This window comes from Scardinius erythrophthalmus, assembly GCF_964197995.2.
Source record: "Scardinius erythrophthalmus genome assembly, chromosome: 2".
Classification (NCBI taxonomy): Eukaryota; Metazoa; Chordata; class Actinopteri; order Cypriniformes; family Leuciscidae; genus Scardinius; species Scardinius erythrophthalmus.
In genome coordinates, this window is record NC_138222.1 from 41104630 (window position 1) to 41129770 (window position 25141).

At 38.1% G+C, this 25141-nt stretch overlaps 3 protein-coding genes across 3 annotated transcripts; 2 read left to right on the forward strand and 1 right to left on the reverse strand.

Moving 5' to 3' along the window:
- The first annotated feature begins 217 nt into the window (after positions 1–217).
- LOC308679752 (uncharacterized protein) lies at positions 218–8959 on the forward strand. The gene is made up of 4 exons (XM_081347433.1): positions 218–285; positions 4602–5412; positions 7369–7548; positions 7694–8959. The coding sequence occupies exons 2-4, from the start codon at positions 4617–4619 to the stop codon at positions 7813–7815; spliced, it is 1098 nt and encodes a 365-aa protein (XP_081203559.1). The 5' UTR covers positions 218–285; positions 4602–4616; the 3' UTR covers positions 7816–8959.
- Positions 8960–9157: 198 nt separating this feature from the next.
- On the forward strand, positions 9158–19978 carry dis3l (DIS3 like exosome 3'-5' exoribonuclease). The gene is made up of 17 exons (XM_081358904.1): positions 9158–9381; positions 9921–10074; positions 10243–10371; positions 10692–10827; positions 11247–11414; positions 11497–11575; positions 11695–11874; positions 12807–12976; positions 13606–13767; positions 13926–14176; positions 14855–14947; positions 15089–15613; positions 16164–16318; positions 16541–16719; positions 16825–16970; positions 18842–19013; positions 19137–19978. Exons 1-17 carry the CDS (start codon positions 9237–9239, stop codon positions 19479–19481), a joined length of 3189 nt encoding a protein of 1062 aa, XP_081215030.1. The 5' UTR covers positions 9158–9236; the 3' UTR covers positions 19482–19978.
- tipin (timeless interacting protein) lies at positions 19975–24735 on the reverse strand. The gene is made up of 8 exons (XM_081358905.1): positions 24609–24735; positions 23563–23699; positions 22754–22847; positions 22553–22628; positions 22299–22421; positions 21592–21646; positions 21320–21499; positions 19975–21124 (listed from the first exon to the last, which is right to left on the reverse strand). The coding sequence occupies exons 2-8, from the start codon at positions 23684–23686 to the stop codon at positions 20904–20906; spliced, it is 873 nt and encodes a 290-aa protein (XP_081215031.1). The 5' UTR covers positions 23687–23699; positions 24609–24735; the 3' UTR covers positions 19975–20903.
- Positions 24736–25141: the final 406 nt, after the last annotated feature.

Below are 25141 nucleotides of genomic sequence, written 5' to 3' on the forward strand. Positions count from 1 at the left end.
TAGCGTGAATAGTGATGAGGTTTGTATACCTGACGTATGACTGGAAATTGACGTTCAGCTTAAATCGTTGTTACAGCTGACGCACATCAATGCTTTATTTGTCTGTCTGCATGCAGGAAGGTGTGGTTTACAGGTGCAAATTCAGGAAAGGCCAGTTTCCTGATAGCCACAAGCGAGACAGATCCCTCCCCTTGCCATTTGTCTCTGGATGCACAGTTTCTGAACTCTCAAACGATTCTATTTTAACCTCGATCATCTCACCCGAGCCCAGCAGGCAGCACTCAGGTAAGGTACTCAGTTTTAATTTTAAATACATAGAAATCTATTGAGGAATTGTGCTGCTTTCACCTTCGACTGGGCTAGTTTGGTGTAAAATGGAGAATAGGTATTAGATGTCAGTGGTATGAAGGCTATTGAAATTCTGATCCATCAAAGGAAATCATTAGGATTAAGTAACTAATAATACATTACCATTGGGAGGTTTGACATATAACGCCTAAAAACCATTAGTAAAATTAGACATATTAGTATGAGTTTTTCTGAATGCGCTGATGAACCTCTAATAATAAATGAACCAAAAATGTATTCTTTGAACAAACCTATGGAATATATATCATATTATAGATTAACACATTTCTTCTCGTTATTGACTATTCTTTAATCCTGCTTCAAACTTCAACATAAGAGATGCCACATACTCAGTACTGGGAAACCTGTTTTGGCACATTCCAAGAATATTATTATAAATATAATTTTTTCTCCAGGATGTTTGAAGGAGGGAAAGAGAAGTCTAAAATTGTGTTATTTTACATTTCTAATTTAATGGACATGTACTTTAATTATTATTATTATTATTTTGGGAGGGGAGGGGGAGGGCAGAATTGACAAATATTTATATTTAAAATACAAAATTATTCATATTGACTTCATATTGCCTCTGATATATTGCCAAGCAAACATAAAATATAATTAAAGCTGCAAGCAGCGATGAAAGGGCCCTCGCACCCATGCCATCAACACTCGGTGGCTTTAGGAAGACAGAGCATGGTTGGGAAATGTACATTTAAGGAGGTATATATAGTAAGAGTATGTCAAAGTCAGTTACAAAATGTTTTGTATAATGGTGATAATAGCATGCTTCATGACTCAGCTAAGTGTTGCTAGCATGTTTAGTCTGTTTCTAGCATGCTTAGTACACTATTATTATGTGGTTAGTACTGCATTACTGTGTTAACCATGTCAGTTTCTGTTGCCAGTAGGTTGCGTTATGACTATAACTGAATATGAGCATGGATGTGTGTTCAGGACAGAACTCTTATCAAACGTGTGAAGTTTGGTGCAAATTGGACATTGCCTTCTTGAGTAACAACAAAGTCATGTTTCATTGAATTAGCATTCTTTAGCACGTACCTAAGCATTGTTAGCATGTTTTAACATGTTTCTAGCATGTTTAGAACTCAATGGCATTTTTAACATGTTGCTAGAACGGCATCAACGTGTTAAACATGTCACTTCCTGTTGCCAGTAGGTGGCGCTATTACTATAACTGAACATTCTCATGTAGATGTGTTCAGGCCATGACTCTTATCAAAAGTGTGAAGTTTGGGGCAGATTGGACATTCCATGCCTGAGTTACAGCAAATTCCTATTTAATTGCAATAATAGCATGCGTTAGCACTTAGCTAAGAGTTTGCTAGCATGTTTTAGCATGTTTCTAGTATGTTGTTAGCATGTTTAACACTTGCTGGCACTTTTTTATATGTTATTAGGAGTCCATAACAGTGTTAAACATGTCACTTCCTGTTGCCAGCAGGTGGCGCTATGACTGTAACTGAATATAAGCATGGTCATGTGTTCAGGACAGAACGCTTATCAAAAGTGTGAAGTTTGGGGCAGATTGGACATTCCATGCCTGAGTTACAGCAAATTCATATTTAATTGCAGTAATATCATTCTTTAGCACTTAGCTAAGTGTTTGCTAGTATGTTTCAGCATGTCTCTAGTATGTTGGTAGGATGTTTAGCACCTACTGGCATTTTTTTATATGTTATTAGGAGTCCAGAATAGTGTTAAACGTCACTTCCTGTTGCCAGCAGGCGGCGCTATGACTATATCTGAATATGAGCATGGACTTGTGTTCAGGAGATAACTATTATCAAACGTGTGAAGTTTGGGGTAGATTGGACATTGTATGCCTAAGTTACAACAACTTCCTTTAGCATTTCTAGCATGCTTTAGAACTTAGCTATGTGTTGCTAGCATGTTTCTTGCATGTTACATATTAAGTTTGGGGCAGATTGGACATTCCATGCCTGTGTTACAGCAAATTCATATTTAATTGCAGCAATAGCATGCTTTAGCACTTAGCTAAGTGTTTGCTAATATGTTTCTAGCATGTTGTTAGCATGTTTAGCACTTGCTGGCACTTTTTTATATGTTATCAGGAGTCCATAACAGTGTTAAACATGTCACTTCCTGTTGCCAGCAGGTGGCGCTATGACTGTAACTGAATATAAGCATGGTCATGTGTTCAGGACAGAACGCTTATCAAAAGTGTGAAGTTTGGTGCAGATTGGACATTGCCTTCTTGAGTAACAACAACATCCTGTTTCATTGAATTAGCATGCTTTAGCACTTAGCTAAGTATTGCTAGCATGTTTTAACATGTTTCTAGCATGTTTAGAAGTCAATGGCATTTTTAACATGTTGCTAGAATGGCATCAACGTGTTAAACATGACACTTCCTGTTACCAGTAGGTGGCGCTATTACTATAACTGAATATTCTCATGTAGATGTGTTCAGGACAGAACGCTTATCAAAAGTGTGAAGTTTGGGGCAGATTGGACATTCCATGCCTGAGTTACAGCAAATTCCTATTTAATTGCAATAATAGCATGCTTTAGCACTTAGCTAAGAGTTTGCTAGCATGTTTTAGCATGCTTCTAGTATGTTGTTAGCATGTTTAGCACTTGCTGGCACTTTTTTATATGTTATTAGGAGTCCATAACAGTGTTAAACATGTCACTTCCTGTTGCCAGCAGGTGGCGCTATGACTATAACTGAATATGAGCATGGTCATGTGTTCAGGACAGAACTCTTATCAAAAGTGTGAAGTTTGGGGCAGATTGGACATTCCATGCCTGAGTTACAGCAACTTCCTGTTTCATGGCGAAACATCGAAATTTGTCAGGCCGCCGAGGACCCGCACTTCGACGAAAACTCAAGATCTTCGCAATTTAACGTCGCAAAGGCCTGAAGATTACACTCACCAAATTTGAAGATGATCAGATTAAAACTGTAGGAGGAGTTCGTTAAAGTACGAGGCCTGAAAATGGCAAAAACTGCACAAAAATCTGAGAGGAAGTTCAAAATGGCTGACTTCCTGTTGTGTTTAGGGCTACGCTCCAAGAGACTTTTTTGTAGGTATTAGGTAATTACATGTATGTACCGAATTTCGTGCACGTACGTGGAACGATGCGGGAGGCGCACTCCGTTGAACTTTTATAGGTGGCGCTATCGAGCCATTTTGCCCCGTCCAATTCTGAAACCTATATCAGATGTAAATTTTCGCCAGTTCTGACGCGTGTGCAAAGTTTCGTGAGTTTTCGAGCATGTTTAGGCCCTCAAAAATGCAATTCAATGCGGAGAAGAAGAATAATAATAATAATAATAATAATAATAAACAGAGCAATTCCAAGAGGGTCCTCACACCATCGGTGCTCGGGCCCTAATAATTATGCCACTAGCAATCAGCATCTGGTTCAGATATGACATGGCAGATTAAATGTTCTATATAATAAATACACACAAAAAGGTCACTAATGTGAACACCAAATACTCTTTCCATTTCATTTCTGTAATAGTATCACTGCTAATTGCGTTTTGTTGGTGGTTGGCATAAACTGGCCAAACAGGAATAGCTATGATGTCACAACGTGATGGAAATAGTTACCCAGTTAGTCATATGTTAAGTGTGGGTGTGTCTGTTCAACAACATATTAAAATTAAATATAGATATCGATTATCGACATTATGCCACTTCTATATCTCATCAATATACAAAAAAGTATACACAACATAATTTATACAAGTATTTGTGTTAGAGTCGCTTTGTCCTTTTTTGTTTTGTTATAATCTCACTCAGTATGTATATCTAAATATAGTTTGGGTGTGTAATTTGTATACCAGACACAGAATACAGAATATTGTGTGCTCACCTCCTGTTATTACAATGCAGTGAAATGGTTGAATGGTGTACATTACACTTGCATCAAGAGGGCTTAGATACACTTCAGTGAAAAGGACTGAGAGGAACAAAGGGCTGCTAAACAGAGGTTTCTGAGAAATAAAGACTGAAGAACACTTTCATTTTGTAGAGGAGAGACATCTTAGGATTTGCTTTTTTTTCCCATTCAAATGTTGAATATTTTATGAGAATTCGCCTTTTGATTGATGCCAGCATTTATTGCGGCAATGTATATTTAATAAAACTTTTGTCACATTTAAAAAAGTAAAACATTGTTGCTCTTAAGTGAGACCAAAGTGTTTTCTGTCATATGCACATTCACTCACACACAAGTAATGTGTCTCATTTTGACAGGTAGAAGAACCCAACATGAAATTGCCACTGGGCATCATACTTACACTCCTCTTGATACTTCAGACATTCCAACACGTATCCACTGAGATACCTGATGATTGGCTAAGAGATAATGGGGCAGTGAACAACAACGAAACACAGTCATCTAGTGAGAAACCACCTGTTCAACCATCTGTTCCAATGGGAGAAAGTATGGAGAGCAGTTCAGATGATGAAGCACAATCATTTGGTTCAGTTTTAATTACTGAAGGAGACGAACAAATGCAGAATTCCACAGAACTGTATCAAATCCCAGATCAAAGGGACAATGACACAGAGGAAGCCAGTTCTGGCGGACCCGTTTCTACAACGCCACCTCCTATGATTACACTTAATTCAAGTTCTGAGCTCTCAGATGCTTCAGCGGAATCTTCAGCGGAATCCAATGAAACACAGACCCAGGAGACAGCCACAAATACCTCCACACCAGAGCCGGAGCACACAAATCAATCTACTCTTAATGACACATATACCAGTCCAAAACCCGAGACTACCACAACAGAGAGCAGCCTTGACGAAACGGGTTCTGCATATTTGCCCTCAGACGATGCACCCACCAACAGCACTACTATGAGTCCGGCCACCACAACAAAAGATGGGAGCGTCCAGTACAAAACTACAACTGAACCAACTGAACCACCAGTAAACGGAACAACAACACCAGGGATTCCACCTGCCATCCCTGAAAACATCACAACACCTGCCTCAGACAGCGAGGACACAGGAGCAAACCTGACCGGACCTTTTGAAAACAAAGATAATTCTGAAAGAGGTTAGACTCACAAATCAGCATCAATCAAGCATTAATAATCAGTGTTTATACCAAAGAGCAAGCTTCATTTGATGGCCGACCGAAGAGTTTTGTCATGAGATATTTGTAATTACACAAGTTTGGGGTCAGTAAGATCTTTTTTTTTTTTTTCTTTTTTTTTTTTAAGAAATGAATACCTTTATTCATTAAGGACAATTTAAATTGATCAGAAGTGAAATGCTTGATCAGAAGTGTTTTCAACACTGATAATAAGAAATGTTTCTTGAGCAGCAAATCAGCATATTAGAATGATTTCTGGAGGATCATGTGACACTGAAGACTGGAGTAATGATGCTGAAAATTCAGCTTTGCATCATAAATTACATTTTAAAATATATTCAAATAGAGAAACAAATATTTTAAATTCTAATAAGATTTTACAATTTTTTATTTTTATACTTTACTGTTTTTATTTTGGATCAAATAAATGCAGACTTCATTCAACAACATCTTACTGACCCAATCCCTTTGAACAGTAGTGTATATGGCAAAAATATTAAACCGTAAATACAAAGCACACAACAAATCTGGGACACTGATAGTGTTTTGACCTTTTATAAGCATTATTTCTCTCTTCGTTTCCATAGTTCACAAAGATCACAAATCTTTTAATTTCATCCCTCAAGCTAACCTTTATTCTCAGCTTCTCAATTCAGTCATAAAAGCCATATTTGCTGTTCTTCTGTGTTGGATTGGGTTTCGGGCTTTGTTTGTCCTCTGCTCTGGGCCAGAGTGTCTAGTTACTGACACCTCACCTTCCCTCACAATAAGAGTGGTGTTCACCCCACAGATATTGGGAGGGGCTCCTTTCGAGGTCAGGTGTGGACCAATGTGACAGAACATTGAAGAACAAATCCCTGACATTGAAGAACATATCCCATTATCTCTTTGTGTAACTCTGACCAATTTTTGTCCAAACCGCATCCTAAACTTAAAGGTGCTCTAAGCGATGCTGGGTGACGTCACTTCTTGTTGACGTTCAAAGTATTGTCAAACAAAACGGAGGCTAGCTCGACCCTCCCTCCTCCTCATCCCGTCCCCTCCCCCTCCCTTCCGTGCTTCCTGAAACAGTCATGAACCATTTAGAAAACCAAACTGGATTTACTCACCTGTCCAGCAAAAACAGAGCCACCTGAATTTCGGATTGGAAGCGCTTTTGCCGGCGGAGTTCTCGCCACCTTTTGAACGCTTTTCCGATGTAAATTCGGGACTTCGCACGCTCCCTATTCTTTGTTATTTGTTCACCAGAACGTCGTCTCTTTGGTCGTGTGTCGGCCATATCAAAATTCTCAAGAATATACAATTTTAACATTAGTCGTTGTCGTTGTCTAGGACATCTCTCCTCTAGCTAACTTCCCTCTTCATGTTTCTCTCTCCTCCACTTCCCACACCCCCCTTCATGTGCACACGCACTAACCCCCCAACCCCCACTCCCAAATCATTCTTGTCAGTTATTGGCCTGAACACTGTTTGTTATGTTTCGTGGTCCAGGTTGGGCCAGTTTGTTTTTCTTGCCGTTTGTGGAGCCTGGGCTGTCTAGAGAGACCGCGTTTTTTTACAGTGTGTTCAGGGGACAGGCAGCTAGCGGATAGAGGAGATGTTTGCTGGATGTGACAAAAAAATGTTTTTGCCTAAAAACGCGTGACATCGCTTAGAGCACCTTTAAAAGAACAGGTTTTAGGCTATTTACAAATACAGAATAATTATATATATTTAGATTTTGTGTGTTTGGCCTGTTGAAGAATAATTAGCTTATAAAAAGCTTTTAGAAAGCAACCATTTTTAACTCCGTATTAAAGGCAACCACAAGCCACTCTGTTCTCTAATTTGGTCAATAATTTGATCTTTTTATGAGAACATCTTTGGATGAAGAAGTTAGTGTCTTTGTTACAATAAACATGTAATATGTCTTTACAGGTTTATCCTCAGATATTACAGATGCTACTGAAAACAAGAAAGGGCAGGCATGGGCTATCGTCCTAGCTGTTGGGATTGTAGTGGGGATCATTGCCTTGGCAGCATTTATCATCCTGAATCGAAGGAATAGAAGAGACTTTTCACACAGAAAACTGGTGGAAGAGACGTCACCTGATCCAGGTAATATAAAACTCTCCTTTCAGTATTTGCATCACTTTGAACCGGGATCCATTTGAATACCTGTAAGGGCTTCTATGATAGGCTAATACAGAATCGTTTTTCCTCCATGATGGTATTTACATTTTTTTGTCTCATCCTTTCAAAGTTCTCCGACTGGATAACAGTGAGCCACTAGAACTGAGGTTTGATGGACTTGGTTACTACAATCCAGGACTACAAGGAGACAGCATCCAGATGACCAACTTTCCACAGGGACGGTCACAATAAGAACAAATCTCTGATGCCAAAGACTCTTTATTTAATGTTGCACGCATGTGAAGACAAAAGGATAATTAAGAAATTATTGTCATTTTAAAGTGATTTGCCAAATCAATCGCAAGGCAATTTTACATAACCGAACAATCAAAAACGTTTTTTTTTTAAATTTTAAGTATAGTGTCTTTTGTTTGGATGTTTTAAGGAACCAAAATGTGGGGGCATATTACAGAAAGATCTCTGTTTGGTAACAAATCAGTTAGAATCCCATTTGGGATAAAAGCTGCAGAATTATATTTCTTCTGCATAATCTTATCTTAACTACGGTTGGGAAAAGGGTATTACAGAAGCATTCTAACTCGACAAAAAACCCTAAAAACTGTCTTCACTTTAGAACAACCCCACTGGTGTCCTAACTTCAAAATTATTTGAAAGCCAGCTGTTAAAATCCCATTACAATAGTCCTGTCTGAGAATGGCGTCACATTTATTAATGATACAAGAAGAAGAACAGCGATGTTTGTTGGTGGAAAGACCCAAAGTTGAACACCCAAATGATGTGCTGCACTTTGATGACAAAACACTGATAAATAATTACAGCCTCCCATAAAATATAGTGGTAGGCTTTGCCTTTCCTACCAAGCTTATCAAACCTTCTCTTTTTGCCGCGCTTAATTAAAAACACACCTATTTTATTTTAGATTTCTTAACTACAGATAAGATGAGATTTTGTAAGATAGGATAAGAATCCTAAATCAAGTTAAGATTTGCTTCTGTAATAAAAAAATTCTAAATGAACTTGTCTCGACAGATCTTATCTTAAAACTTAAGATAGAAGGTTTCTGTAATACGCCCTCTGAAGAAAATGTATATACTGGGCAGTTTTGTTGAAATTGGAAAGCATTGGATTGTATGTCTGCTTTTTTCTAATTGTTCTTTGATCTTTTTAAAGTCAACAAGATTGTTTACTTGACTAATAGTTATTGTATCATATCAAAACCAAACTTCGTTTCTGAATGTTGCTATATGCAAGATGGTGTGAAATGACCAGCATTATGACACAACTTCTCTATGCACACTATGTTTTTGTCTAGAAGATCAAGATTATGTCAGTTAACTGGGGGAAGAATTTTCAGACACATGTCTAATACCTTTCTTCTGAGCCTATAATATGTTAATAATTTTTATAGTTTACAAAAATTTAATAGAGATTTAACATGACAGTAGGTTCTCAGTTTATTATAAATAATAAAAATGATTTAAAATAAATGTGTCTCCGTGACTGACTGATTGATCGCTCGTCTTCCAGTCCTGCAGATGGCGCGGATTCATCTCGAAAATGAGAAACTCATCTTGATGATAAACGGCAAAGAAGAATTGAGGCTCTTGACTGATGTTTTTGAATGCTACTGTTACCTCTAACTGTAGATTATTATGCATAATCCGTTCATGATTAAAACCGAGAAGGTTTTACATTTGAACAGCTCAAAGGGTAGAAAGGTCCGTGTGGTTCGGGAGCATTATGTGCGGGAGCAGGTGCCGTGTGGAAGCTCCTTCTGTCAAGCGAACTGTCACAACGGTAAGAAGAGGAGCATGACATGAGACAGCCAAACAATACAAACTAGCTACATGAAATGTGTAGTTAAATTTTTATAGTGAACGCATCAGTATACTAACAAGAGGTAATCTTAAAATAAGACATTTCTACCGTCTTCGCCGAACTATAGCTTTAGGAAATGTTAACTTACATTGATTCAGAAAATCTTACTTTGTACAGTAATTCTCATTGCTGGTGACTAAATGCGGTACGTTCCCCCTGGAATAATGTCAGACCTTTACCATTACATACTAGTTTAGTGCGAACCTAAAGTTGATTTGTAGTAATTATTAAGCAAACGTCACAAATCTTGTTTGTGAAAGTTACAACCTTGCAACACTTCTTCACCCTACTACACTGAAAATGATCAGTGATTTACTATCTGATGTTTTGGTGAGAAATATTTTTGTTCGGGAATTCATCCTGCAATTAATTAGTTTGAATTTTCATATTGCGTTCACAATTTAGATAAGACGGTAATGGTTTACAATATGATATCGACCATTTTGTGTGTCCAACAGTTGGGAAGGTGCTGTCTAGTGATGTGACCCACTATGTGGTTCCGGATGTGGGAGTGGTTCGGGATTTCCTGGAGATACTGGAGTTCAGGGAGATGCAGGGGATCGTTTTGACCCAGACAGCCTACCAGACTATTCAGCACACTCGTGGACGCAGGTAGACCTCTCAAATATTATTTTTTGTCATCGGTTTTACTTTATTTTACTGTCACACATTGTGCATTTTTCACTCACTTCTAGTGTTGTTGCTTGTTAATTAAAAAAAGGAAAATTCCTTAAGAAAAATGAGAAGGGTTGCTTTTATATTTTGTTTTGTCTTGTACAGGCACTATAATAGACTGCGTGCTTTACTGAAGGACCCTCGCCACGATTGTGTGATGTTTGCAAATGAGTTTCAGCAATATTCCTACTGCCCCAGAGACAAGGGTGAGTCTCAGGACAAATGGCAAACGAGGTGAGTCCTGACTAATCTATCCAGCATTACACTTTCTTTTATGCAGTGTGTACTTTGAGAAAAGAGTATTGAGAGTATTAATAGACTATAGAGAAATAGAGTATTAATTTGTGTCAACCACCTCTCCTCTGTGAGTGCACTTTGATTTTCAATAAACAATGGAAGCATGCAGTGCAATTTTTATATGAAACCTTATTGAGAAGTGAAGCTGCTTCCACGAGGCAGTTCACAGGATTAGAGGAAAGCATATTTCCGAAAAATATTTGATCACTCATTGGAGAGTCATTTTTTATCTGTGAACATTATGTTGATTCTTCCAGAAAAGTGTACAATGCAGCGGTTTGGTACTATAATCATCTGGCTGGACTCCGGCCAGTGGTCATGATTACAGAAGATAGTGACGCTATTTCAGAATATAGTGCCTTAAACAGCGGAGTGTATGTCATCTCAACTCGGGTATGTTCTTTTATTTTATTTTCTGTCAAATCTGTCGTGTTGGATTTTCAGTATCTGTCTGGAGTCAGATATGTTTAATGACCACTAAATTGACTTTTGTCTCAGCCAGGAAACCAATTCCCTAAATCATTGTGCTAGTTTCACGTTTTTCATGTGACTGCAATCTCTTTTTTTTCACATAATAAAAAATAATGTCCATTTATTTATCCAGGATTATGTATGATCAAGCTGTCAAGGTTTATTTTGTGATAATGACTGGCTTATCATCATACATTAACCATACATATTTTTAATTTGTCACAAATTGTGAAGAGCTGGGTTTCGACTGTTCTGCATTTCACAAAGTGATCCAGATTTTAAGTGCATTAAATGAGATCAACATACTTGTCCATTTGTAACACCAGTGAACTCTTCTGTAGGAGTACCTGTTAAGTTTCTGTCCGGACCTGCAGGCCGCCCATGATCTGTACAATTCCATTGCTCAGACCCTTCAAGAGCGAGAGAGTGAGGGAGCAGAGAAGGTGTACTCTGAACACCTGCCTGCGGAGGTGCTGGAGGCTGGTATCAAATCTGGAAGGTACATCCAGGTAAGTGCCTCTCAGAGACACTCCTGTTTTTCAGATCTCTTTTTTTGGTGAATACATTCCAACCAGCTCTCTCCCCCTTAAGGGCAACCTCAGTGTGAACAAACATCGAGCACAGCATGAAGCCTTTGTCCGTTATGAGGGTTCAGCCAGCAAAAATACAGGTTGATATCAACATACTTTAATCAGTCGTTCACATTTTTCTGATTACTGACACTTATTGATATTGATGGATTTATGGTCTTTTACCTTTGACCCTGCCTGTGTGATTCTGTGTTGTTAGAGCTAAACAGTGATGTGCTGATCAGTGGAGCGAAGCATCGTAACCGGGCGGTGCATGGAGATGTGGTTGCCGTAGAGCTGTTGCCCCGTAATGAGTGGAAGGGCAGGACTATGGCGCTTACAGAAGGTCAGGGGGAGGAGCGGGCACAGGAGGACACCCAGAGTCAGCCCTTGCCCACAGGTAACCATAAGCAGAGGTGGACAAAGTCAACAACTTTATCACTTGAGTGAAAGTACAGATATTAGTGGTCAAATATTACTCCATTACAAGTGAAAGTTGTACAAAGAGTACATTTATACACCTATCAAGTCAATCCCTGAATATTGAATTCATTTCTAATCATTTTAAATGACCAGCTAATATTCATTAATATAGACAAACTTTATATTACTGTAATTGTCTAGATTGGCAATATGTAAAATATTAAAACAAAAAAACACATTTTTAAACTTTTTTACATTTGTGCAGTAAAATTAACTTTAAAGAAGATCTACATTTCTCATTTTCATTCATGGAGATAACATGGAAAATGTGCCAGGATTTCTGTCATCTGATGGAAAACAAACACACTTGAAAATGATATGAAATTACTAATATAACCAGTAGATAGAAGCAGAGGACCGTTCATCACTCCCTTTTATAGTTCGTTTTGCGTGTTTTGCTTTTGGATTTATTGTAAAATTAACATTATAACAAATTTCAGTAATTTTATTGCACTGAAGTATGAAGTATAACAAGAGTATGAAAAGTCACACAGTCTCATGCCATTTAGGTAAAAGGAATTTCATAAAATAAATAAATAAATAAGCCCAAATTTTACAGTGGATGGGAAACCGTGTTGAATTGATCCCGCATCATATTATGTAAACTGCATTTATGACAAAGAACTACACAGATGGAGAGATCATAACAATCTATCAATATATAATTTTTCAAATTTAATAGATTTTTTAATCACTAATTCTAGTATGTTTGAGTGACAATTTTATTGAAGAAAATGTCTTGTTCAAATGAGAACATTCCCAAAGTTTCAGTAGATTTTTGAACCTCACTGCAGATTGATAGCTGTATAAGCTGTGGCTGTTTTTAACTCTCTCCTCTCTTTTCTGTAGGCAGGGTGGTGGGTATTCTGCAGAGGAACTGGAGAGACTACGTCGTGACATTTCCTCCTCTCGAGGAGGTGCAGTCCCAGAGCCGAAATTCACAGAAGATTCTGGTCGTTCCATGGGACTACCGCATACCTAAAATCCGTATCAGCACACAGCAGGCTGAGGCACTGCAGGTGGAGATATAATTCAGTATTTTCAGCGCATTAAGGCTAGAATAGCAGATTTTGTTGCAGCAAGTGTAAAGTAATATTTATATTGTTGTTGACACCCTTTGTTAACACTCAAACCTTTAGTAGAATTAGTACACTCCTGAAATTATAAATGAATGACTGAAGAACTATAAATTAATACTTTTATTTAGCAAGGATTAAATTGATCAAAAAAAGTGACAGTAAAGATAATTATAATGCTACAAAAGATTTTTTCCCAAAAAAATGCTGTACTTTTGAACTCTTTTCATCAAAGAATCCTGAAAAAAATTAGCACGGTTTCCACAAAAATATTAAGCAGCACAACTGTTTTTTGTGACACGGAAGACTGGAGTAATGATTCTGAAAATTCAGCGTTGCCATCACAGGAATAAATTACATTTAAAAAATACTAAAATATTAAACAGTTATTTTAAATTGTAATATTATTTCACAATATTACTGTTTTATTTTTATTTTTTTTTTTATCATTTAAATGCAGCCTTGGTGAGCATAAGAGACTTTAAAAAAAAAAAAAAAACATTTAAAAATCTTCACCCAAACCTTTGAATAGTAGTATGAGTCTTGTTCATCTGGCACGCTTCTCTGTGTAGGACCAAAGAGTAATTGTGCGTCTGGATTCGTGGGAGAGTACTTCTGTCTACCCAAATGGTCATTGTGTGAGGGTTCTGGGGAAAGCAGGTGAGCTGGAGACTGAGATTCAGACCATTCTGGTGGAGAACTGCATCCATGTGCCACCATTCTCAGAGGCACAGGTGAGGTCATAGTGTCAGCATCTGGGTTGAGTCATTTCAAATATATAAACTGTGATTTTGACCTACCGGTACTAAAAATGTAAATCCCCAATAGTAGACCTTTCAGAAAGGTACAAGGTGTATTCCCATAAAATCTTTGTTTTTGAATGTCTCTTTAGTTGCGAGAGATGCCAGTTAACACAGAGGAGAACCCGTGGCAGATGGACAGCAGTGAGGTGTCTTCTCGACGGGACCTGAGAGAGACACATCTGGTGTTCAGTATCGATCCTAAGGGCTGTGAGGACGTGGATGACACCTTGTCTATACGGACTTTGCCTGGAGGGAAACGGTTAGAGCTGGGTGTTCACATTGCTGATGTCACTCACTTTGTCAAGGAGGGCTCTCTCACAGACCTAGAGGCACGGTCCAGGTATGGAGATTTGCTAGTTATTTAATATTTAGCGGTGGATTTATATATATTTGAGAGTATATTATTGATATATATTTGAGAGTATATTATTGTTTAATATAATTAATATGACACATTGATATATTTGTTTAATGTCATTTTTTTTGTCACACTAATTAAGAGGAATAATGATTTATATGTTTATCAAATGTCTATGGTGAATGTACATTTATAAATATTGAAATATTTTTATAGCATAATATAATGGTAACTAGTCCAAACAATTAAATAAGTTGCATACACTACCACACTGTACACTGGAGTCAGTATGATTTTTTTTTATAAATCAGCAGGGATGCATTAAATTGACTGTAAAGACAATAATGTAAAGTTTTTTTTATTCTAATGCAAATACATTTTGATCTCTCTATTCATTGAAGAATCCTTAAAAATACTGATCACGGTTTCCATAAAAAAATGAGCTGCATAATAAGAAATAATTATAAAAAATCTTTTAAGACTGAATAAAAATTCAGCTTTGCCTTCACAGCAATAAATTACATTTCAAAATACACTAAAATAGAAAACAGCTATTTTAAATTGAAATATAATTTCACAAACGTACTGTTTTTACTGTATTTTTGATCAAATAAATGCAGCCTTGAATTAAATGAATTCAGCTCTCTTTTCTAAACACAGGGCAACCACTTACTACCTTGCTGACCGGAGGTATGACATGCTGCCAGCGGTGTTGAGTGCTGACCTGTGCTCCCTCCTTGGAGGAGTGGACCGGTGAGTAACACACAAACCTTTCCCTGCTATTTGACGCTTTGAAAGTGGCCCTAATATGCAGCTGGAATCTGTGGATTTTCTGTCTGTATTCTGTGACTTTAATGAGAAATAACAAAGGAATCGCTCTGTAATTTGTTCCAGATATGCCATGAGTGTGCTGTGGGAGCTGGATGCTGAGACTCTGAATCTGTGTACGGTTTGGTACGGTCGCACTCTTATTCGCTCCTCCTATCAGCTTTACTATGAGTTGGCCCAGAGCCTGCTGAACGGCGAGGAGGTCGAGGTGCCTGAGCTAGGCCAGCTAAAGAGTTCGCAGCGGGACCAGAAACTGGCTGAGCTCTTGCTGGCCCTGGAGACTCTGACGAGGGTAGCCAGGCACCTCCGGGCACAGAGAGATAAGGGTGGTGCCCTGGAGTTGGAGGGGGTGGAGGTTAGGGCTCAGCTGGATGAGGAGAAGAACATTACAGCACTTGTGCCCAAACAGCCTCTGGAGGTTCATGAGACTGTGGCAGAGTGCATGATCTATGCAAACCACTGGGTGGCACGCAAGATACAGGAGAGCTTTCCACATCAAGCTCTCCTGCGTCATCACCCACCACCCAAACAGGAGTTCTTCAATCAGCTAATCGACAGTGCCAAAGCCCGTGGCTTCAGTATTGATACGAGGTAAAGTTAATGAAAAACGTTAATGTAAAGTTTTTTCTTTCAAGTGTTTGAAAGAAGTCTCTTATGCTCATGAAGGCTACATTTATTTGATGAAAAATACAGTAAAGCAATAATATTGTAAAATATTATCACCCTTTAAACACCTGTTTCCTATTTTAGTTTTAAATTTGTATTTATTCCTATGATTCCATGATCCTTCAGAAATCATTCTAATATACTGATTTGCTGCTCAATGAACATTTCTTCTTATAATGTTGAAAAAAGTTGTGCTGCTAAAAGTGTTTGTGGAAAGTGTGATCATTTCCCCCCCAGGATTCTTTGATGAATAGAAAGTTCAAAAGAACAGCATTTATTTCAAATAGAAATCTTTTGTAACATTATGGATCTTTACTGTCACTTTTGATCAATTTAATGCATCCTTGATGAATAAAAGTATTGTTTCTTTCAATAATACTGACCCCAAACTTTTAAACAGTAGTGTATATATAAATAAAATCAGAATTAATACATGCATGTATATTCATGTGTCTGTCTGCATTGTTTAAACTAGGTCAAACAGGGCTTTGGCTGAATCTCTGGAGCGAGCTGTGGATCCTCAGGACCCCCTGGTGAACAGGTTACTGAAAATGATGGCCACTCAGGCGATGTCTAATGCCCTTTACTTCTCTACAGGAGCCTGTCCAGAGGAACAGTACTATCACTATGGTAAATGCTTTTCATTCTCTCATTATTTATGATATAAATATATCAAATTACAGATGTTAAACAGAGTTTTCATTTTTACATCAATAAATAGCATGAATAAAAATTCTACAGTGATTTAAAACCTCCATAGACATAGTGACAATTTTGGTATATTTGCTTGCTAGAACTAAAAGGTTGAAGCCATGGTTATAAATCATGTTTTGCTGTTCATGTTGTTTTCAGGTCTTGCACTGGATCGATACACTCACTTTACTTCTCCAATCAGACGCTATGCTGATGTGTTAGTTCACCGGCTGCTCATGGCTGCCGTTCAGCTGGAGAAGGAAGGATCACTAAGCAAAGCTTTGGCCAGTAACAAAGAACTTGAGGAGCTGGCTCAACAAATCAACAATAAAAACAGAGTAAGTGGGGCCATTAGCTTTTGTGTCAATATTTTAACAGTAAAATAGTAATGATTTTCTGGGAAATTACAGCAACACTTCTCGAACTCTCTGTTTGTGTGACAGGCAGCGCAGCACGCACAGAAGCAGTCCACAGAGCTCTTCCAGTGCCTCTACTTTAGAGATAAAGACTCCAACACAGATGAGCGCTGTGTGGCTGATGCTGTGATCTATGGTGTCCGGGCTAATGGTTTTCTTGCCTTCGTACCACAGTAATGACCCACTTATGGAATATTTCTTTGTTTTGAACATTGTGTAGACAAAATGTTAAACAAAAAAGTATACACTACCATTTAAAGTTTGGAATGAATAGATTTTTATTTTATTTAAATTTAAATGTCTCTAACTGTGCGTTCACACCGCCGCCGACGAGAGCGTCAAAGTGGCCGGAAGTAATTCATTGTCAATGTGAGCTGGTGGCGAGCTCCGTTGAGAGCGGCACGGTGCGTCTTGTACAGTGTGGGCGTCGAGGAGAGTTGAAGTCTGGTCAACTTTATGGTAATGAGCTATGGCGCGGTTCGGCGGCAACCAATTGGAATGTAGAAGTCCTCCACTTGAGGATTCCAGAGAACATAGTCCTGTAAACTGGTTCCGACCACATTAGTTCCCAAGCAAAATGGAGGAGAGTTTGATCATGTGAATTTGATAAGATGGCGCGCAACACTATTTATAGGCAACATTTTCATGCTAGAACGCTTGTTTCAGCGGGAATGCAAATTAGCACTTTACCATGAACACAAAAGCCACACCACACAAATGGCTTTTAATTGGTTTATTTCGTTAGAAAACATGTCACTATAATTGTTAAGTTCTTTCCATCGATCAATTTCTTACTTTCACATTTAAAAGATTCCATGAGGTTAACGTGTTTGCTTTGCGGCCCCTTTAAATAAAGTTTATGAAAAGACCAAGTATTCGATCTATGTCAGAGCGTCCACGAATCTTTCTACGGCGTTGTTGGTAGGGCGGCCAGAGCGAATTTTGACGGTGTGAACGCAGTTATGCTCACAAGGTTGCATTCATTTGATCAAAAATAGCACAATGGTATTGTTACAATTTCAAGTGAATGTTTTCTATTTTAATATATTTTAAAATGTAATTTATTACTGTGATGCAAAGCTGAATTTTAGCATCATTACTCCAGTCTTCAGTGTCACATGATCCTTCAGAAATCAGTCTAATATGATGATTTGATGCTCGAGACACATTTCCTTTTATTATCAATGTTTAAAACAGTTGTGCTGCTTAATATTTTTTGGTGGAAACTGTGATACATTCTTTTCAGGATTCTATGGAAGCTTGTTTCCGCCACAAAAATAAAAAATCAAAAACATCTCGCAATTCTGACTTTATTTCTCAGAATTGCGAGATATAAAGTCAGAATTGCGTGTTTTAAAGTCGCAATTGCGTGTTATAAAGTCAGAATTGCGAGATATAAAGTCAGAATTGCGTGAAATAAAGTCACAATTGCGTGTTATAAAGTCAGAATTCTGACTTTTTTTCTCGCAATTGCGACTTCATATCACGCAATTCTGACTTTATATCTCAGAATTCTGACTTTATATCTCAGAATTCTGACTTTATATCACGCAATTGGGAGATATAAAGTCAGAATTGTGAGATATAAACTATTCTGAGGTAAAAAAAAAAAAAGTCCGTCTTTTTTTTTTTCCTTAGAATTGGACTTTATATCTCACAATTCTGAGAAAAGATGTCAGAATTGCGAGATATAAACTCGCAATTATGTGTTATAAAGTCAGAATTGCGTGATATAAAGTCAGAATTGCGAGATGTAAACTCGCAATTGTGAGATAAAAAGTCGCAATTATCTTTTTTTTTTTTTTTTTTGTGGCAGAAACAAGCTTCCATAGGATTCTTTGATGAATAGAAGGTTTAAAAGAACAGCATTTATTTGAAATAGAAATCTTTTGTAACAATGTAAAAGTGTAATGCATCCTGAATAAATGTATTCAAAACTTTTGAATGGCGGTGTACACCAAAAATAGCGTGTTGGAATAGCAAAAAGGACATGTTGTTTGATGTCAAGCTGCTGTAACACTTATCATGTAACCTGTTCACACAGGTATGGTTTGAAGGGAGCTGTGTACCTTAAGGATCGAGAGGGTCAGGTGGTCAGTGTCGCTGAAGATGGAAGATGCGAGTGGAAGGCTGGGACATTGCAGAGATACCCTGACAGGATCAGCACCTGCACCAGCACTGGAACTCATACCTTTTACCTCTTCGACCACATTACAGTAAGTAAATTCCCAGCAAACAACAAAAAATCACATTGTTTGTGGTACCTTTATTTGGACTGTCATAGATATTTGCTTGTTGCATTTTTTTCTTCATCCTCTTGTGTCTGTCTTCCTCCACAGGTTCGTATATCTGTAGAACCATCTCGTTGCCATGCCGACAGCTTGTGTCTGCAGCTTATCAGGAACAAGCCTCATTGCGCCGTGCAACCCGAGTCCCAGCCAGCTGGTCGAGGTCGGTCTGAGCTGGTTCAGGAAGTGGTGCGCTGGGCAGAAGAGGCCTCACTCCAGGCAGAGGAAGAGAAGGAGAGGAAGTCCAAACTGAGCAGGGAGGAGAGGAAGTTCAGACAGAGCAGAACACCAAACCTCTATGTCCTGTTACAGGAGATCAGTGAACTTGCCCTGCTGGATCTATCTTTATGCCAAATCCGAAATACAGAGGAACAGACTTGTACTGCATCTTCTTAGCTTTATACTGCTGTTACTGAAATTGACTTGACACAATACTCTACACAGAAAGCTTTAGTGATGGTTTTGTAATATTTGCTAGATTTACGTCTGCCATGAAGTTCCATTGAAGTGTCCAGATGTGAACTAACAAACAAGAGTTATAACTACTCAGGATTTATGAACCCTGGCTCCTTTGCATTGTACAATACTTTATTTCATAAGGGGACACATTGGGTTTCCCGATACAATTTGATTGGAGATAATTTCTCAAAATGATTAATCTAGAATAAGATCAGATAGCATGTGATTTACATGGGCTCTTTTTTCTGCCTGAAGTCCCTCTTAGGCACATCTGTAAACCAGTTTAAGGCAAATGAGAATAATAACCTACAATATTTTTGAAGTAGGCTTATACTGTAGACTTCCAAGATGTTTTCATTAATGCTTTCTATCTTGATAATGTAAAAATGTTAAATATTTTTAGAAATAAAATGTATTTTTGTATGTCAGTAATGATTCACGGTGCATTTTTATTTTCTCCTTTGATGCTACAGAATCAAATTGAAAGATGCTTATCTCCAGTAAAGGCTTGAATACGCTACATGACTTTTGCCCAGATTTTGAGTTGACACCAGTAGTCGAAAGTCAGAGCCCGTCTGCAGATTTTGGTCAGTCAAGAGTTGACAGAGCTCACAGAAAATCATCTAGTGTATGATGTGCGCAGACTTTTTGAAAACATTGTTTTCATTTGTCATGCCAACAAGATACACATTTCTGCACGAGTTCGCTGTGGTCATAACTTCAAAGTCTCTTTAACCATTTATAGTGATTTTAACCTAAGCCTTTAATCTCACTTCAAAATATAGAACTGCATTAATTACATCATACATAAAGGGTGTGCTACATCAACATATTTATTCAGAAAATCAAAACAATTGACACTGAAACATTGAAAATTGACCAGCATTACTGAAAATAACAGTTTTGTGATGACAAACTGACTTGATCCCCCGCCTCCCCACTGAAGTCCTGCATTATTGCATGCTTACATATTAGAACTTTTAAATAAATTTTGGCTAACAATAAATGAAATGGTGATAATTAAGATTATCTGCAAAAAAGGAACGTGATTCCCAAAGAACCTGAGGAAGAGATTATGGAAAAAGTTTTGAATACAGGCAAAATATTTCAAAATCCTCACAGAGGATAAAAGATAATACGACCAAAATCAAGCTGAACTACATCAATGTGTGTGAAAGACCATTAGAGGTGATCAATCCCTGGGTTGACATTACAAAACATGCAAATGAGGTGCAGAAAATGTCCGGGAAGATTTTATAAGGTTAAAATGTAAAAAAGCTGGACTGATTTAGCTGCTACTCCCCAAAACACCCCCACAATTTATTTGTAGTCCTCTTTGTACAAACAGGGAGGATTGGTTCAATTGCTATCGTCGTCATCAACTATGCCATTTGGAACAGGGCTGGCACCCTCATTATCATTTACAGGGGAATTCTGAAGTACAGCCGGCTTTTCTTTGAGTGGAGTTTGGTTTGAGATGCTCTGATCGAAAATGTCCTGATTCTCTTGAATGGGGTACTGTCCTGAAGAACTGGTGGACGGTTCATCTGCATCTCCCTGGACGGAATTCTGAGAGGATTCTGTGGAAACAATACAAAAAAATAAATGGTCAAAAAATGCGAAACAAAAATGAGACCGAAGCAGCTGAATCTTAAAATTAATAATTGTAATCACAGTGGACCCTGGTTTTTCCCAGGGCTAGAGGCAAATGAGAGAGCTTGCATTCTGATCATAACTCGACATCAAGCCATATCATATCAAATGGCTCCACACACCTAACTCTTTCTGCTTCGCAAGTCTCCTCTCCAGAGCCAGCCGTTTGTTGAGCTCTATGCGCCGCTGCTGTTCCACGGTGAGAGAGGCTGGAGCAGGAGTAGAATGGATGAACGGATCTTCAGGGAAAACTCCGTCTCCAGCTGGATCAGACTCTTCTGGGACTGGAACCTCTGCCTCCTCTGGAGAAGAGTAGGAAGTCAGTGAAACTTCAGTTTTACCTACTGCTTTCAAGAGTAGCGCAAGACAGCCAAGATTTGAAAAGTATCATTACCAACGTAGTCCTCATGTGTTATTGGCATGTCCAATCGAATTCGTTTTAGACATGTCTAAAGTAGAAACAAAGTATAGCATTAACAAGGATGCAATCAATGTCTATTAAGGATGTAAAATATCACATGTTAATGGTTTTTAAATGGTCAACTCTTCCTGGATAAATTATTGTCTGAGGAGGTGTTCACAACAGGATGTTCTTGTGCTAACTGAACAGAAATTGCTTGTAACTTGAATGTGTGCTAAATCACACATTCGATATTAAAAATGTGCCAGTCATGGTGTAACAAAAGAAACAAGAGGTGGCTCAATAACCTAAGACACTTGTTTAATGCATGTGTGCATAGAGTAAAAGTTAAAAGTGCATAGATTGGTCGGATAGTATAGATTTGCACAATAGTGCTTCAGGCAGCCGAGTTTAAGTCCCGGCTCATGGTCTTTTCCCAATTCCACTTCCCGCTCTCCTATCCTATCACTTCCTGTTACAGCTTCTACTGTCCTGTCATAAAGGCATAATGCCAACAATATAACTTTTAAATGGTTAATACACTTTTATCTGTGCTTTTAAACTTTTAAAAACACAGATAATAAAAAAAAAACACAGATGGAAAGAACACATCCTGTGTGAACAGTTCCTAGGTGATCTTGATTTTTCCTTCAGATAAAATTATTTTCTTTTCATTTGCATAGTAAAGCCAGAAGTCCTACCTGAACTTCTTTTTTGCCTCCCAGACTCTCTACTTTATCAATGAACTCTTCAAACTGCATTTTAGGATATAGGCGATGGGCCCAGTTCTCCATTTTCTGCATGAGGAGTTTCAGATTCTCTGCCTGAATCAGAAATGAATGAAGAGGGTGAGCAGTGATAACTGTATTCACACATCCTAGAACAACAGCATCTGTAATCATATAACAAAGAATTCAGCAGAATTTATCAGTCTAAGTGAAAGATAAGCCATTACCTCGTGTCCTTTGCCTTTGAACTTTACATCATCATATAAAGTACGCAGAGCTGGGAGACCCTTTTCAGAAATCAACCTAAAAGAAAGAAGAGAGGGAAAGAGAAGAACCGTAAACAGTGGAGAAAGTCAGTCATACTCTGTCTGCTAAAATAAACAAATAATTATCATTAATTACCAATTAACTGCCATCTGGTGCAGTACCTGTTAGCATCCAGTTTCGGCCGAGGCCTCTTCACCGTTCGTCTTTTCGCCACTGGCACTTCTGCTAGTTTTGACACTTCTCCTTCCTCCTCACCTGAACACACAACAAAATGGGTTTTATTTGCAGATTAAACTCAAAACATTTTTACTATGTAGAGTATGAATATCGAGTGGGGGTTCAATATTCAGCTGGCTGGCAAGAGGTCCGACAGATCACGTGACGTGCCTCCTCAGTTAAGACAACTACTGAACTAATGAATACAGATTAATTATAAAAACTTTCAATTTCAAAACTATCAAAATTTTCTATTTTCTGTATGTTGTTTAAAAAATATACTTTAAATAAATGAATAACCATATTTAACCAACCAGTCAGGATCACAGATATTTGACTGCTTTAATTGTGATAAAACATTTTAAAACCTCTAAAAGAACAGAATCATATGAACAGATGTACAATAATACATGAATGTAATAATTCGCTGGAGCAAGAGAGGAAGGAGCGCAAAACACAAAATCTGCCAAAAATCATGTTGCTGAAACTTGCCGAGGCAGACTGCCAGCCACTAGCAGGTCACGTGACCTGCCAGAACCAGACTTCCAGCTGCCACTGAGAGGTCAGATGACCTGCCAGTAGCTGGTGCTGACAGGTAGTTAGGGATTGAACAACTACTGTCAGGAATTATGTAGCATGGGAAGGCAGGATGGGGAATTTGACCAGCTCACATCACCAAAGCAGCAAGTGGAAAAGAAATCCCACTGAAATGTTCGTTTTAAAACGGTTAAGAATGAGAAACAGTCTAACAGACCCTCTCCATTGCCAAAAGCATCCTCCCCAAGGTCCTGCCGACCAGGCGATGACGGAGGAGGAAAAGGAGGGAAAGTCTCGTCCTCTATGTGCTCATAATCTGGTATGTCAAACGGATCAATCATGGTGCACAAGATCCTGTAGAGAGATAGGAAAATACAACTTAATTTTACTTTCAGTAGTGGTCACATAAATTAAGTTCAGATACATCAGCTGTTTTTTTTTTTATTTATCTTTTTTGTGTTTCTGAACAATAAACAATCAGTAAGTATCATTGTCTAAAGTCTGGGTTTTCTGGGGGTAATATGGTCAGATACAAATTTTTTCAGATACCAATTAAAATGCTATTAATTTATAAATAAAAAAATGTAAATGTATTGCTAAAATGTCAAACTAATTCTACATGTGGTCAGTCTATTATTTAGCTTTATTAATATTTTAATCTAGTTGTTAGAAACAACCTCTCACGTCACCTCAATATTGTATCAGTAAGCCATGCTAGAATGTTGCAGCGAGAAAGTCAATCATAAACTTCCTCAGTAAAATCATGTAGCTGTACTGTCTATATCTGACTGAAACTTAAAAATGTTGAATGACTGGAGTGATGAAAATACCCTTATTTTAGCAGTATGTTTGAGAAGACTTTAAAACACAGTAAGAGCAGATCTCAGCAACAAAAACATTTTGTTTTTTTTTGGTCAATAGCTCATACATTATGAAATAAGAAACATCCTGGGTTTAAACCATAGACTGTAAAAAGGTTTAAACGTCTGCAAGGAGCATACAATACAAAACAATATCACACGATTCTGTTATTGGGAGTTATTCTCATGACACAATTATAGTTTAGCTGTAGAATTGAACAAATGTAAAAGTTGCAGAAGAGAGTTGTTTTGTTACTGTCCCAGCAATTTGGCGCCAGACACCATCAAGATTCAACAACACGCACGACGCCCTTAGTTTCGCCCATGACTGGATATCAAGCCTAACCGATATCACTGTAATTTCAGTGAACAGCTGAATATCAGTGCGGTCCGTCGAACTTACTGAATATGTGCTGTCAAAGGAGGACACTTCAACACCGACCTCAGCAGCACGAGGATATCGATACAGTCAGTGCACTGTCTGAGTGCTGAACCAAAGTTTCTGCCGGCGGCTTCCCTCAGCCAATCAAATTTCTGACACGGCGACCGTCAATGGTTTTGTTACGTCGTTTCTCGTGTAACTGATGAGAACTGCGACGTCTACCGGCTCGGAGCGCTGACCAGTCTGACGTTCACAAGTCCTCTCATTATACGCGACTTTGGGCTTGTTTTTGTTTAAAGAATTCGCTTAGTAGTTGTTTTTGCGAGAGATTACCGATGTAGACACAGACACATCATAATATTAAAAAAGATATAGCTATAATGCAGGGTTTCAAACTTTATTGAAAGCACAAATCTTATAGGCTACATGTGGATCTTACACTGCAATGTATGCTTCAATAGGTGGTTGAATCACTGAATTTTAGTGTTTTAAAGTTTTACAGACACATTTTATTATAGTGCTAATCGTATGATTGTTTTTCACACACAAAAGAG

What these genes read in the sequence shown, in the direction of transcription:
- dis3l (XM_081358904.1), top strand. Translation starts at nt 9,237, where the DNA reads ATGCATAATCCGTTCATGATTAAAACCGAGAAGGTTTTACATTTGAAC. An exon ending in TGTATGTCATCTCAACTCGG is followed by an intron (nt 10,828 to 11,246) that starts GTATGTTCTTTT and finishes ACTCTTCTGTAG; the next exon opens with GAGTACCTGTTAAGTTTCTG. An exon ending in AAATCAACAATAAAAACAGA is followed by an intron (nt 16,720 to 16,824) that starts GTAAGTGGGGCC and finishes TTTGTGTGACAG; the next exon opens with GCAGCGCAGCACGCACAGAA.
- LOC308679752 (XM_081347433.1), top strand. Translation starts at nt 4,617, where the DNA reads ATGAAATTGCCACTGGGCATCATACTTACACTCCTCTTGATACTTCAG. An exon ending in CAAAGATAATTCTGAAAGAG is followed by an intron (nt 5,413 to 7,368) that starts GTTAGACTCACA and finishes ATGTCTTTACAG; the next exon opens with GTTTATCCTCAGATATTACA. An exon ending in AGAGACGTCACCTGATCCAG is followed by an intron (nt 7,549 to 7,693) that starts GTAATATAAAAC and finishes ATCCTTTCAAAG; the next exon opens with TTCTCCGACTGGATAACAGT.
- tipin (XM_081358905.1), bottom strand. Translation starts at nt 23,686, where the DNA reads ATGATTGATCCGTTTGACATACCAGATTATGAGCACATAGAGGACGAG. An exon ending in TCAAAGGCAAAGGACACGAG is followed by an intron (nt 22,422 to 22,552) that starts GTAATGGCTTAT and finishes TTTCTGATTCAG; the next exon opens with GCAGAGAATCTGAAACTCCT. An exon ending in AACACATGAGGACTACGTTG is followed by an intron (nt 21,500 to 21,591) that starts GTAATGATACTT and finishes ACTCTTCTCCAG; the next exon opens with AGGAGGCAGAGGTTCCAGTC.